At 40.1% G+C, this 15,000-nt stretch overlaps 1 protein-coding gene across 1 annotated transcript in view; it reads right to left on the bottom strand.

The window, feature by feature from the left end:
- Nucleotides 1–15,000, bottom strand: part of pparab (peroxisome proliferator-activated receptor alpha b) — a 37,172-nt gene that overhangs the window by 2,144 nt on the left and 20,028 nt on the right. Inside the window, exons 5-8 of the mRNA XM_043228342.1 lie at nt 7,404–7,603; nt 1,696–1,905; nt 1,365–1,608; nt 1–372 (exon numbers count right to left, since the gene is read on the bottom strand). The exon at nt 1–372 is cut by the window's left edge and continues 2,144 nt beyond it. Of these exons, the coding sequence (XP_043084277.1) occupies nt 128–372; nt 1,365–1,608; nt 1,696–1,905; nt 7,404–7,603 (899 nt within the window). The 3' untranslated portion in view covers nt 1–127. The remainder of the gene's footprint in view (nt 373–1,364; nt 1,609–1,695; nt 1,906–7,403; nt 7,604–15,000) is intronic.

Raw genomic sequence — 15,000 nt, 5'->3', positions numbered from 1 at the left:
TTCATCCCAAAAACAGCGGTTCACATAACGCCCCTTAAAAACAGATCACAGTGTAGCTGTGGAGGGGCCCCCCGAAAGAAACGGTCGTCTCCGAGCGCGTGGTCTTCTCGAAATCAAGCAGAAGGCCTCAGTACATGTCTCTGTAAATCTCCTGCAGTAAGGGATGCAGCGAAGTGTCTTCTGTCTTTTTGATCTCCTGCACTAGCTGAGCGTGCTCCGTCACCAGCTGCCGCAGGTCCACCAGTTTCTGCAGGAGTTTAGGGAAGAGGAAGCCGTTGTCGGGATGGTTGCCCTTGAGGTGCAGGTGAAGCACGTTTACGATGCCCTCCTGCATTCGCTCGATGTGCGGGACGTTCACCAGACCGGGCCGATCTGGAAGACAAGACTTGTCTCGTTAATTGCCCATTACAGTTTTTTTATAAATCTTTCATACGTATAAGTGCTTGCACTTTTAAACCTATATAAAGGTATAATTGAAAAAAGCAACAATAATAAATATAAAAAATTTTATCGTATCTTAAGGAAATTATATTTTCATTTTTAAATGCATAGTATAAATAAATAATGCATTTATCAATTACGACACATATATATTATATGATTAATCGCATCCAAAACATTATTGCTTACATGCTATATGTGTGTGCTGTGTATATTTATTATACATAAACACACTATATAAAATGTACATTTATATATTTATATTAATATATTTAATATTTAAACTACATTCATTTTTCTGAAATTAATCCTGATTAATTACATTAAAGTTTTTAAATATAAAATAAATATTAAATATAATATATTAAATATAAAAAACTTTTATATTGCAAAAAATTCACATTTAATCTTCAAATGAATGTACATATTTTTAGTATTTATTTATTTCATCTTTTTTTAAAATGACTGAGTGTCAGTATCACTGATATATTTAATATTTGATACCTAATATACCTAATATTTAACCGTTAAACGTTGCATTATAATTACGAACGATCAATTACGATTTAAAAATAACTTCTAATTTAAGCGAACTTAAAACAATCTTCACATAAACCCATTATAATAAATGTTATGTTTAGCTGGGCGACCCGTGCAGAAATACACAGAAGTCTAATAAAGACTAAACTAAATGCAGGTAAATACTGTAATATACTGTAAAAGTCATTTGTTCTTTTATTCGTGACGGCAGCTAGTCATTAGTTTTTGGTTGCCGTTTCTTTACTAATGAACTGATGATTTGAATCAGGTGTGTTTATAATACAAACATGTACATGCATGTGTGTGCCAATGTTACCATTTAATAATGTCACGTAATGCAAAACACACACACTTTATTTCACTGAAATATTACACCAATGTACCTCCGCAGCAGATGATGGCGGCGACAAACAGCGCGAGGTCGCTGTCGTCCAGTTCGAGGGAGTTAAACTTCATGGCGAACTGAAACTTGGGCTCCATCATTTCGCTGAACGGCCGCCGCAAGCTCTTCAGGAACTCTCTGGTGATGAAGCCGCTGCCGTACGCCACCAGCAGACCGTCTTTATTCATGCACGACGCCAACAGGGCGAAGAGCGCCTCGTGGACGCCGTACTTCAATAACGTCACCTGTCGGAGAAACCAGGCCCGCGTTTAATGACGTGCACGCAACAAGAGCATATCTCGGAGCTCGAGGTGGTGCTCAGAGGACCTCACCTGATCGTTTAAGTCCAGGTTTGAGAAGCCCGGCACGGACTTGGCGAATTCAGTCAGTTCGGTCACCGTCTCCACCGAGGCGCACTGGCAGCAGTGGAATATTCGAACCTCGGGGTCTTTATTCAGCAGAGCCCCAGAAGAGCCCACCATCTTGGCCACAAGAGTCTGTTCGGCCAGCTGCAGGGTCTCCATGTCGTGGATGACGAAAGGCTGCAAGACGATGAGAAACGAAGCGCAAAACATCAAATTAGGAGTGAAGGGAGACAGGTGGACGTTCTCCCAACGTCCTATTTCAATAATAATAAAAAAAGACCTTAAATTGAATAACTCCTTTCTTTTGTCTCAAGGTAGATACCGTAGAAAATGTTTGAGTTAAAATGACTTAAATGTCCTAATTGAGGTATGGCTAATTGAGTTTAGTCTCATAGATAGGGTTTAGACTAATTGAGTTTATATGTATATATATATATATATATATATATATATATATATATATATATAGGCCTATATATATTTAATATAATTAATTTCTATTTATATATTTTTACATTTTATATAATTCAATTGGTCTGTGATATTATACAATATTTATATATGCCTATATATATATTTAATATAATTATTTTCTATTTATATATTTTTACATTTTATATAATTCAATTGGTCTGTGATATTACCCACAATTTTTTAAAAGCCATTATGGTGTTAAACGAGAAAGCATCAAGCGAACATTACAGTAGCTTTAGAAAGAAATCTTGAATATATCTTGAATTTTAGGAGCATAAGTTAACTGTGTGAAATGCAAGATGACATTCAGGCTAGGGGTGGTACCACGGAGAGATGTGTTAACTATCAGTATCAGTATCAAGACTGAGCGCCACAAATAGAAAAGGCTTTGCACGTTTTAAAAATCATCCCTGTATTTCTGAAGGAATCCGACCGTCTTAATAAAAGTTCGGATAAGAAGATTGCATGTAATGCCTGATACATCTTGCATTTGTCAATATGATGAACAAGTTAGATCAAAAGCAATAAGCAGTAAAGTGATAAATGCATAAGCATGCGTCCATGCATGCGTGTATCAGCCCCAGCTTTCGGCTTCTATACTTTCTTGAACTCGTCAAGACAATTAAACGGTTCAAAAGGACGTTAAAGTACAAAAACCTCAGGCTGAAACCGTTTAGATGACGGCATTTGTTTCAAACGGAACTACAAACCGCTCCCGCCTCTGTAAGAGAGGTCAACACAACACCCCGAGAGGCCGGTTCGTGGGCCGTGAGAGAACAAGAGCGCTGTGAGAGATGAAAGCCTCGTCTTAATTCAGCTGCTCTCACTCCCAACAGCTGGGCCGTGTCCCGCAGAGCTCAGGCCGAAGAGCACAGCCAACAATCGAGCTAGTGTTACAGATGCGTGAGGGGAAACACCCGCACTCCGAACCGCGTCACATCAAGCGTCTTTAATAAAGAGTGCTGCTTTATTGATGGGCTTTATTGAGGCGACGTGGACATGGTGGAGAAGACAGAAAAGAGCGATCTGATGGTGCAGTAGCAAAATACTTAGAGACATATTTACACAATAGCAATAAATGAGGTGAAAAGTATTGATTCACCCGAAAACACTGAGTCCGAAATTGTTAGCATGAATTTTTTTCCGTATGTGTCGTACATTTCGATCGAAAGGCATGCTACAGATGCCAAACGCAGAAAATTGAACTTGATCCGTTTCGGAGACGCAAAAGCGATATACAACGTGACACAGCGCATTTCTTTACACTTTCAATGCTCACGATTCTCTGACGTCGGTTGATGGTCACATGACATATGCTCGGATGAATAAATTAAATGTTTTCTATTTTTTTTGTAAAAATTATATTTTAATGTTAAATATTTCATTCGTTATCAGCTTTTTATTGCATTTAATGCATAATTTAATGCATTAAAATTTTTTTAAATATAAATTATCTGTATATAAATATATACATGGTACACAAACCTATAGTATGTAAACAAAAATGTTTATTTTGGACGCGATTAATCATTTGGCAACAGTACTTCATTTTCCGTTTCTCGGTTTGAGAAGCGTATAACGTTTAATGCGCTTCATGTGGTTAATTACATTAAATAGAATATGGTTTCTATCTCTTGGTATATTTTTTATCCGGAAAATACAAGTTTATGTTATTTAAATCAATGTGATGAACAAATTAGGTCAAAAGTAATCTAATAGTAATCAAAAAGCAGCTTAAAGTGTGTAATGTAATTAATTACATTACTAAATACAATTTTGGTAACCGTGTAATCTCGAATCAGTAAATGGCGAAAATTTTCAAAATAAAATGTATCGAAACACACTGATCTTGGCTGGACGTGCTGCCTGAAAACGGAAGAGATTCAAAATCCATCCAACTTTCGCCCGCTTTTAAACCCGGACCCATGTTGGCGGCGAGATCCTGACGAAGACAAAAGGACGCGACCCACACCGGGCGCCCACGAGGGAAACGAGCCGGCGTCAGGAACAGGTTGAGGCACGCCACACCGCGCTCCCCTACCTAGTGTCCTGTTAGCCAACGTCCAGTCTCTGGATAACAAGCTCGATGACCTCAGGGCAAGGATCAAGTTCCAGAGAGACATTCGGGACTGCAACCTCCTCTGCTTCACCGAGACATGGCTGAACCCAGCGGTACCGGACCACGCCATACAACCGGCGAGTTTTTCTCTGTTTACCGCATGGACAGAACAATGGAGTCGGGAAGACACGGGAGGTGGAGTGTGTCTGATGGTGAACAACCGCTGGTGCGACAGCGCCGAGCGTTGTTCCTCTTTCACGCTCCTGCACACCAAACCTGGAACTTCTGACCATCAAATGTCGCCCTTTCTACCTTCCACGGAATTCAGCTCGGTCATAGTCAGCGCCGTTTATATTCCACCTCAAGCGGACACGGACGCTGCAATATGGGATTTACACGACCACCTCACAACACACCAGTCACAGCACCGGGGCCGCACTCATTGTGCTGGGGATTTTAACAGTGCAAACCTCAAACGCGCTGCCGAACTTTCACCAGCACATCACCTGCCCACCAGGGGCGAAAGGACACTGGATCACTGTTACACACCCTTCAGAGACAGCTACAAGGCAAAATCATGCCCACCGCTTGGTAAATCGGACCATGCCGCCATTTTCCTCGTACCTGTTTACAAACAGAGGCTGAAACAGGAAGCCCGGTACAGAGGGAGGTGTCACGCTGGACTGACCATTCGGTGGCCGCTCTGCAGGACGCTTTGGATGACGCAGACTGGGCCATGTTCAGGTGTAGCTCCGAGGACGCCAACGAAGTTTACGGAAGCGTGGTGGGATTCATCGGGAAACTAGCGGATGACACGGTAGAGAAAACCGCCATCAGGACGCTTTCCCAACCAGAAGCCGTGGGTAGACAAAACTATCCGCGACTCTCTGAGATCCCGCTCCGCAGCCTATAACACGGGATAGTCACCGGGATATGTCTGAATACAAGGCTGCGTCAGACGGCGTGGCGCAAAGCGTAAAGGAGGCAAAGAGGCGCTACGGAGGAAACTTGAGTCACAGTTTCAACACAGTGACTCTAGGAGCCTTTGGCAGGGACTGAGAAACATCACGGACTATAAAACGCCAACCTCCAGAGTGGAGAGCGCGGATGCTTCTCTGGCAGACGAGCTAAACACCTTTATGCTCGTTTCGAGGCTGCAGCTAATCACGCTAATCACGCTAGCGCCGCTAGCGGCATGATTAACAGCACGCACGCCGAGAGAGCCGGAGAAAATCGCGTTCACCATTTCGAGCACGACGTAAGGAGGGCATTCAGGAAAGTGAACACCAGGAAGGCAGCAGGACCTGACGGCATCACAGGTCGGGTTCTGAGAGCATGTGCTGACCAGCTAGCACCGGTGTTCACTGAGATATTTAATCTCTCCCTGAAGCAGTCTATAGTCCCCTCATGTTTCAAAGAGTCCATCATTGTTCCTGTGCCGAAGAAACCTCAACCATCTTGCCTAAATGATTACCGCCCTGTAGCTCTGACGCTCTGTAGTGATGAAGTGCTTCGAGAGACTCGTCAGAGACTTCATCACCGCATCACTACCGGACACACTGGACCCACTTCAGTTTGCCTACCGCCAAAACCGGGTCTACGGAGGATGCCATCACACACCTCCTCCACACAACCACAAGCCACCTGGATTTTAGGAAAGGGAACTATGTGAAAATGCTGTTCGTGGACTATAGTTCAGCGCTCAACACCATAGTTCCTCCACGCCACCTCAAAGTTGGAGGTCCTGGGACTCAGCCCCTCCCTGCGTCACTGGATCACCAACTTCCTAACTGACAGACCACAAGCCGTGACGGATGGGAAAACACACCTCATCCTCCTCACTCTCAGCACTGGAGCCCCTCAGGGTTGTGTTCTGAGCCCCTGCTGTACTCGCTGTACACACATGACTGTGTGGCCACTACAAACTCCACCACCATCATTAAATTTGCTGACGACACTGTCGTGGTGGGCCTGATCTCCAACAACGATGAGATGGCCTACCTTCAGGAGATCAACAACCTGGAGAGATGGTGTCAGGAGAACAATCTGCTCCTGAACGTCAGCAAAACAAAGGAGTTAATAGTGGACTTCAGCACGAAGCAGGTGCGCTCTTACCATCCCATCAAGATCGACGGACCCCAGTGGAGAGAGTGGTCAGCTTTCCGGTACCTGGGTGTTCACATCACGCAGGACCTGTCTTGGTCCTGTCACATCAACACCCTGGTGAAGAAGGCCCGGCAGCGTCTATACCATCTGAGGCGCTTAAGGGACTTCAGACTCCCATCTCAGGTGCTCAGGAACTTTTACACCTGCACCATCGAGAGTGTCCTGACGGAAACATCACCTCCTGGTTTGGAAACAGCACCATGCAGGACAGGCGAGCCCTTCAGAAGGTGGTGCGGTCAGCTGAGCGCACCATCCGCACTGAGCTCCCCTGTGCTGCAGCACATCTACAACAAGCGGTGCTGTACCAGAGCCAGGAAGATCGTGGAAGACCTCAGCCATCCCAACAATGGACTCTTTTCTCTGCTGCGCTCAGGAAAGCGCTGCGTTCCCTGAAGGCAAACACAGAGAGAATGAGGAGGAGCTTCTTCCCGCAGGCCATTCGGAGTCTGAACCAGAGAACACCCAGCACCTAATCACCGGGATTCCCATGTTTACCCCTCTTTCCCCAGATACTCACCACTTACTTTGGACAATTGCACTAGCCACTTTGCACTGGACATTCGCACAGACACTTTACATTTACACTTTATATTTTTATATTCTACACTTATTTACACTTTATTTTTTATTTTTAAACTTTGCACACTTTTTATACATTTTTATACATATATTTTATATTTATATATATTTAAATTCTGTTTTCTGTTTCTATTTTGATGCTGGACGGTTATAAAAACATTTCACTGCATGTCGTACTACATGTATGTATGTGTATGTGACAAATAAAATTTGAATTTGAATTTGAATTTGAATTTGAAAATGTTCCCGGATTGAAAATGCTGCTAAAGCGCTCTCGGTTGTAGCTAGGGTGTTGAAAATGGTTCTCGGTTGTAGCTAGGGTGTTGCTAGGCAATTACAGACGAAAAAAGTCAGGCATCAGCTCTGATCCACGAAGCACGTGACTGGATGCTCTTACCGGCGTGTTCGTCTTGCCCGTCAGGATGGTCCGTGCTTTGGCTTTGTTCATGTTGAAGTTCTTCAGGTAGGCCTCGTAGATCTGCTTGGCCAGGGTTTTCTGGTCGGCCAGCTGCGGGTCCTCGACCTCTCGTTCTCCCGTTAGGATCTCTGCCTTCAACCTCAGCTTCTCCGACTGTGGCATTCGCCCAAAGCGGATGGCTGTTCGCAGAATACAATCAAGAACCTCAACATGGAGACTTATCGTTTGATTGTGAAACCTCTAAACTCTAAAGTTAATCTAGATAACTGTGGAAGTCAACCAATCAATCAATCAATCAATCATTTTTATTTATATAGCGCTTTTAACAACACAGGTTGTATCAAAGCACACCGCGGATAACAGCGGAAGCAACTTCAAACTTCAACTTCAAGAGTAATTCAAAGAGTTATACAGACGTGGACAAAATTGTTGGTACCCTTTGGTCAATGAAAGAAAAACTCACAATGGTCACAGAAATAACTTTAATCTGACAAAAGTAATAATAAATAAAATTCTATAAATGTTAACCAATGAAAGTCAGACATTGTTTTTCAACCATGCTTCAACAGAATTATTAAAAAAAAATAAACTCATGAAACAGACCTGGACAAAAATGATGGTACCCCTAACTTAATATTTTGTTGCGCAACCTTTTGAGGCAATCACTGCAATCAAACGCTTCCTGTAACTGTCAATGAGACTTCTGCACCTCTCAGCAGGTATTTTGGCCCACTCCTCATGAGCAAACTGCTCCAGTTGTGTCCGGTTTGAAGGGTGCCTTTTCCAGACTGCATGTTTCAGCTCCTTCCAAAGATGCTCAATAGGATTGAGGTCAGGGCTCATAGAAGGCCACTTTACAATAGTCCAATTTTGTCCTCTTAGCCATTCTTGGGTGTTTTTAGCGGTGTGTTTTGGGTCATTGTCCTGTTGCAAGACCCATGACCTGCGACTGAGACCAAGCTTTCTGACACTGGCTAGTACATTTCTCTCTAGAATTCCTTGATAGTCTTGAGATTTCATTGTACCCTGCACAGATTCAAGACACCCTGTGCCAGACGCAGCAAAGCAGCCCCAGAACATAACAGAGCCTCCTCCATGTTTCACAGTAGGGACAGTGTTCTTTTCTTGATATGCTTCATTTTTTCGTCTGTGAACATACAGCTGATGTGCCTTGGCAAAAACTTCGATTTTTGTCTCATCTGTCCACAGGACATTCTCCCAGAAGCTTTGTGGCTTGTCAACATGTAGTTTGGCATATTCCAGTCTTGCTTTTTATGATTCGTTTTCAACAATGGTGTCCTCCTTGGTCGTCTCCCATGTAGTCCACTTTGGCTCAAACAACGACGGATGGTGCGATCTGACACTGATGTTCCTTGAGCATGAAGTTCACCTTGAATCTCTTTAGAAGTCTTTCTAGGCTCTTTTGTTACCATTCGGATTATCCGTCTCTTAGATTTGTCATCAATTTTCCTCCCGCGGCCACGTCCAGGGAGGTTGGCTACAGTCCCATGGATCTTAAACTTCTGAATAATATGTGCAACTGTAGTCACAGGAACATCTAGTTGCTTGGAGATGGTCTTATAGCCTTTACCTTTAACATGCTTGTCTATAATTTTCTTTCTGATCTCTTGAGACAACTCTTTCCTTTGCTTCCTCTGGTCCATGTCGAGTGTGGTACACACCATATCACCAAACAACACAGTGATTACCTGAGCCATATATATAGGCCCAATGGCTGATTACAAGGTTGTAGACACCTGTGATGCTAATTAGTGGACACACCTTGAATTAACATGTCCCTTTGGTCACATTATTTTCAGTGGTTTCTAGGGGTACCATCATTTTTGTCCATGCCTGTTTCGTGAGTTTATTTTTTTTAATAATTCTGTTGAAGCATGGTTGAAAAACAATGTCTGACTTTCATTGGTTAACATTTATAGAATTTTTATTTATTATTACTTTTGTCAGATAACAGTTATTTCTGTGACCATTGTGACTTTTTCTTTCATTGACCAAAGGGTACCAACAATTTTGTCCACGTCTGTACATCATTCGAAACAGTAAAGAGTTTACTTTTATTGGTGTACACTCACAATAACTACACAATGTGCTTTTGTAAAATGAAAGAAAGCAAATGGGATGCTCTTTGTGCCATAAACGGGTGCAAGTTACAAAAATGTGCAGAAATTCATTGGATTGGTTACTCGCCTCATAGACATTTAATACGGTATAATACAAAATACTGTATTATACCGTATTAAAGTGCCGCTATTATGGATTTTTTAAAATGAGCTCTCGTGCAGAGTGTAACGCAGCTCTAAGTGAGTGAAAACGTCCTGCAAAGTTTTAAAGTGCACAGTGTATAAAGTTACTGCTGACTCCCAAGCCATTTCGCGTTAACGTCAAAATGAAAAACATTAAAGAAAGACTCATGCGCTCATTCTCCAACTCCCCCAGAGTTAATCAATTGAGTTTTACCATTTTTAAATCCATTCAGCCGATCTCCGAGTCTGGCGATAACACTTTTAGCATAGCTTAGCATAGATCATTGAATCCAATTAGACCAGTAGCAAAACTGTTTAAAAAAATGAGTTTCGATATTTTTTTCTAAATTAAAACTTGACCCTTCTGTAGTTATATCGTGTACTGAGACCGGATAAAAAGAATAAAAAGGTGTGATTTTCTAGGCTGAAGGCAGCAGGGGTAATGATATCACGCAGCGCCTGGTCTAATTGGATTCAATGATCTATGCTAAGCTACGCTAAAAGTAGTATCACCAGACCAGGAAATATGTCTAAATGGATTCATAAAAATGGTAAAACTCAATAGGGCAATGAGCCTATTTCCAAAAAAAAGTGGAGTGTTCCTTTAACATAACGCTCACAGACCTGGGAAAACTTGCATCGGTCTCGTTGGTCTGAATGAAAATGCAAATTCGTTCTTTGCCACTAGGTGCGGCTGTTGGACATTAAAAGCTCACAAACTCTGCAATCAACCAATCAAAGGAGGGGTGTGAAAATACAATTGTTGAACGCATCTCAAAACTTTTTGGAGTCACCGAGCAAGTAAACTAAAAACAAATGCATATTATAAGAAAATTAAAGTGTTTTTTGACCTTGCATGCATGATGGGGACTCCCAAAACCAAAATATGAACCTTTTATTACCCATAATAGGGGCACTTTAAAGGTGCTTTTCTCCCTAAAGGCACATGTACTGTGGTACAGAGGTGGCGAGTCAACATTGCCAGCTTCCTTAAACATTTATTTTTAATAAAGAAATAGTTTCGTAGTTATTAATAGTTTCATATCCATAGTTATTACTTCTGCAAGTGCTTTGCGACAACTTGTTGATTACGAACACGCTGGTTCGTAGCGCAAGACGGTTTTACTGTTATTTCTTTATGTTTATTTCCTCACTGGTCTCAAACTCAGTTTCTGGAGGGCCACAGGGCCAAAGGCAACGAGTCTCTCTAACGATACGCTGATAAAACCTGACGCGATCATTTGCGGTTATTTCTTGACATCCTTCCAAGAGTTCAAATCACATAAAAGTTCATCCTAACGACCCGCTGCGTGACTTACTTGGCGCGGCGTTCAACGCGCTTTTGTCCGGTGTCCCTGTTGCTCGTTTGATGCAAGCGTGGATAACATAAAAGCCGTTTCTGTAAACCTGCGCTTCGCGGATTCTCTTGCAAAACAACCACACGCGCTGCTGATCACAATATGATTCATATTTGCTGAAATCCAAGGCCACTATTTACAGATTTTGTCAGATCTCAGGATGTCTGGTGCCTTAGAAACCTGCCCAGGGGAATTGAGTAACATGAGTTTCGATCTGGACCGTGTTCAGAGGCAGTTTTTATGGTGTCAGTGGACAGGCAGAGCAGCAGTAGGTATTCGTATTGTTTCGGCATTTCAGAAACTATATTTTTTTTAAAGTACCCTCTTACGGGGTAATAAAACAATGCTATTTTAGTTTTGGGAGTCCCCACCAACAGGTCGACATGCATGCATGGTCGAAAAACACTTTCTGGACCACAAAACCAGTCATAAGAGATTTATGCATCATATGAAAGTTGAACAAATATGCTTTTTATTGATATATGCTTTGTAAGGGCAGGACAATATTTGGCTACCATCTGAAATCTGAGTGTGGCAAAAATCTAAATACTGAAAAAATGGTCAAAATTAGCAATGCATGTTCCTATCTAAAAATCGGGGTCACACTTTATATCAGGTGGCCTTAAGTTACACCCAAAAATAAGTATGATGCATTTATTGTGTTCGTATTCCAATGCAAAACGCTTTTGCTGCTACTGATGTGGGATATGGGTAGGTTAAGGACGGGTTTGGAGTCGTGGGTAGGTTTAAGGTGTAATGCATGGGTCAATAGTGTAATTATAGTACTAAAGTGTATTACAGATGTGATTACATATAGGTATTTTTAAGAATATAAGTACATTGTAAAAACATGTATGCACACAATAAGTGCATTGTGCCAAATTATTAATTTAAATGCAAGTACATGCTGGTTAAGGCCACCTAATACAAAGTGGGACCAAACTTAGGTTGTAATATTTTTAGACTAGAAAATATACAAAATGTCTTCATGGAACATAATCAATAATTGTGGCTCTTGCTGCAAATATACCCCAGAGAATGATTTTGTGCTCCACGTATGAATTAATTTTGAGCTCATTTGCTCAACGACTCCCAAACGATTCGCTTACAAATGAAACGGCTTGGGATTCGTTTTCAAAACGACTCGTTCCAGCGATTCAGAGTCGACTCCTCCTTTTGAGAGACAGTAACTTTACGCAGATTTAAAACGTCGCAGGATGTTTTTGTTCGCTTAGAGCTGGGAAAGATCATTTTCAACGTAGACGTCAAGCTATTCAGAGAAAGGAATTGAAAAAAATACTATTTTACCAATGCAAAGTATTTCTTTTCCCCCCATTCAATTGTCTCAAAAGTTGGATTTTTCCACTTAACAAGTGTTGCTGGTTTCTCCGCACATTGTGAAACTGCACCGGGATATACATGCAACATATCACAAACTAGATTTAGCCAGTGATGCCAATGCAAAAGTAGCTTTTATGATGCTGAAGCCTTGCTCTAAATGATTTTATGTGATGGACAGTTGCTTAGGTCTCTACTGTAAGCAGCATATGGCGCATGGAAACGCAGACATCTTTAAAACCTGAACGCGATCCTAAAGCAGACACCGTAATCTCCAACGGCTAATAAGATTACAGTCCCAGCTTGCAAACCCCTACTGTACAACACACAAATAAAACACTTTTGGATGCACACGCGTAAACCAATCTCCCCAAATGTGTATCGATGTGGCGCGTTGACATCACAGTTCATGGATAGCCTCGGTTTCGAAACCTTTCCACGCGATCAAACTGAAAAATCAAAGTCGGAACGCTGTCAGGTGTCATGCACAGATAAACAGCGACGGGATTATGTTGAACATGAACACAAAAACCGTGCAGAACAAAGCAAAAAAAAAAGGTAATGCACGGTGAAAAATAGGTCAAAAGGTCGAAATAAGTCTCTTCTGCTGACCAAAGCTGCATTTATTTGATTAAAAATACACCACAAGCAGCAATAATGTGAAATATTATTCCGATTTAAAATAAATGTTTATATTCGGTCATAACTTCTTACATATAGCTATATATATAAAAAAATATATATATATATATAAAAATATATATATATATATATATATATATATATATATATATATATATATATATATATATATATAATGTATATATATATATATATATATATATATATATATATATAAAATATATATATATATATATATATATTTCTTTTTTGAAGATGTGCATGTATACATGTAAGAAAATTGCATTGTTTATATATTAAATATATTTAAATATATGAATATAAATATATACATGTTAACATTTTAACATTTATATTGCACATCATCAAATGATCCTTCAGAAATCACTCTATTACGCCGATTTGAAGATGATTATTATATGTTGAAAACCGGCGTGCAATTCTTTTCAGTGTTCTTAAAGTTCAAGCGCAGCATTTATTTGAAATAGAAATCTTCCGTGTATCCGCTTTATGCCGATTTCGATCGCTCCGATGCATCCTCGCTAAATAAAAGCACTTCTTAAAAAGAAAAGGTACGCGCAACAGTATAAAGGGAGTGGCGAGGACGGCTGGTGTTGACTTTCACTGGGACGAGCACGTCTAAAACTAGCATGTGTGTTTACGTCATCCCAGATGTGTGTCAACCTGAAAGATAAACCGCTTTGAAAGAACGGAACGGCCTATCTCTGTTTATTTAGCAACACAACTCTCTTTTCCAACACAATTCGTACGGAGACCTTTTTTCCATCAAAACGAACAAAGACGTCATAAAAGTTGCTAATTTTAGCCGCTAACCTACATAGCTGCGAGGAATGTTTTGAAGAGTCCACAGTTCAGATTACAGACATGCCTTCGCCGCTCACGAAGAGCTCGCTCACACGTCAGCGGCCCTAACACGCGGTGACCTTTGACTCCGGACCGAAAACAACCAAGAGGCCTTTGCAGGAATGCACTGATATCTCAAGAACAAAACAAAACCCAACGCTCATTTAGTCAAAGATTATCCCGAACGTTACGGCAGCATCAACCCATACGTAATCCGGGAGCACTAAACGTATCCGTATATATTTTCTGTCTCTGAGCTGAGGCTTTAGAGCAGACAATGGTCACGTGTTGTTAAAATACAAACTTGACAAGTCATCGTGAAAGTAGCTCTTACTACACATGCGCTATTTTTTTAAGCCAATTTGAGCTTTGCACTTCCTATAAAATGTCTTCAGATGGACACTGGAGATTGAATGGACGGTCATTTCTTTATTAAATTATTATAAAAATAAAATAAAATAAAAATAAAAAACCTCATGTATTAGAATGGCATCAAATTCATGGCGAAGAAGCATCATTTAATATTAAATGTGATATTAGGAAATACCATGCTACTATTAATTAATTAATTGGTTTTCTAACTCTTTAAATTACATACGCATGCTATTATTTACATAAAGTAGACTTATTACTCAAAACAAAATAAATGTCAACTGAAATAAAATGTACAATGACTTAAACGAAAATGAATTTAATACAAATCTAGACAAAAGCACAGAAGTGTTTCTTAAGTGAAAACAAAAAATATAAACATAAAATCTAATTAAAAATTTAAATGAAATAAAATAAAATTTTACAGTATCCCAGTGATACAAATGTGATACAAATGTATATAGAAAAATATTCTTAAAAATATTATTATTATTATTATTAATAATAATAATATTAATAAATAAAAAGTAATTACAAAAATAAATACAATAAATATTTGTTAAAACTAATGCTGTCAAACGATTAATTATGATTAAAGTTTTTATTTACATAATGTATACATTATATATTTTGAAAATGTTAACATGTATATATTTATTTTCATATATTTAAATATATTTAATATATAAACAATGCAATTTTCTTACACATATACATGCACATCTTCAAAATGTATAT

The sequence above is a fragment of the Puntigrus tetrazona genome, chromosome 25 (assembly GCF_018831695.1).
Source record: "Puntigrus tetrazona isolate hp1 chromosome 25, ASM1883169v1, whole genome shotgun sequence".
NCBI classification, from domain to species: Eukaryota; Metazoa; Chordata; class Actinopteri; order Cypriniformes; family Cyprinidae; genus Puntigrus; species Puntigrus tetrazona.
Note: the sequence above shows the minus strand (reverse complement) of the source record. Positions and strands in the feature narration are given on the sequence as shown.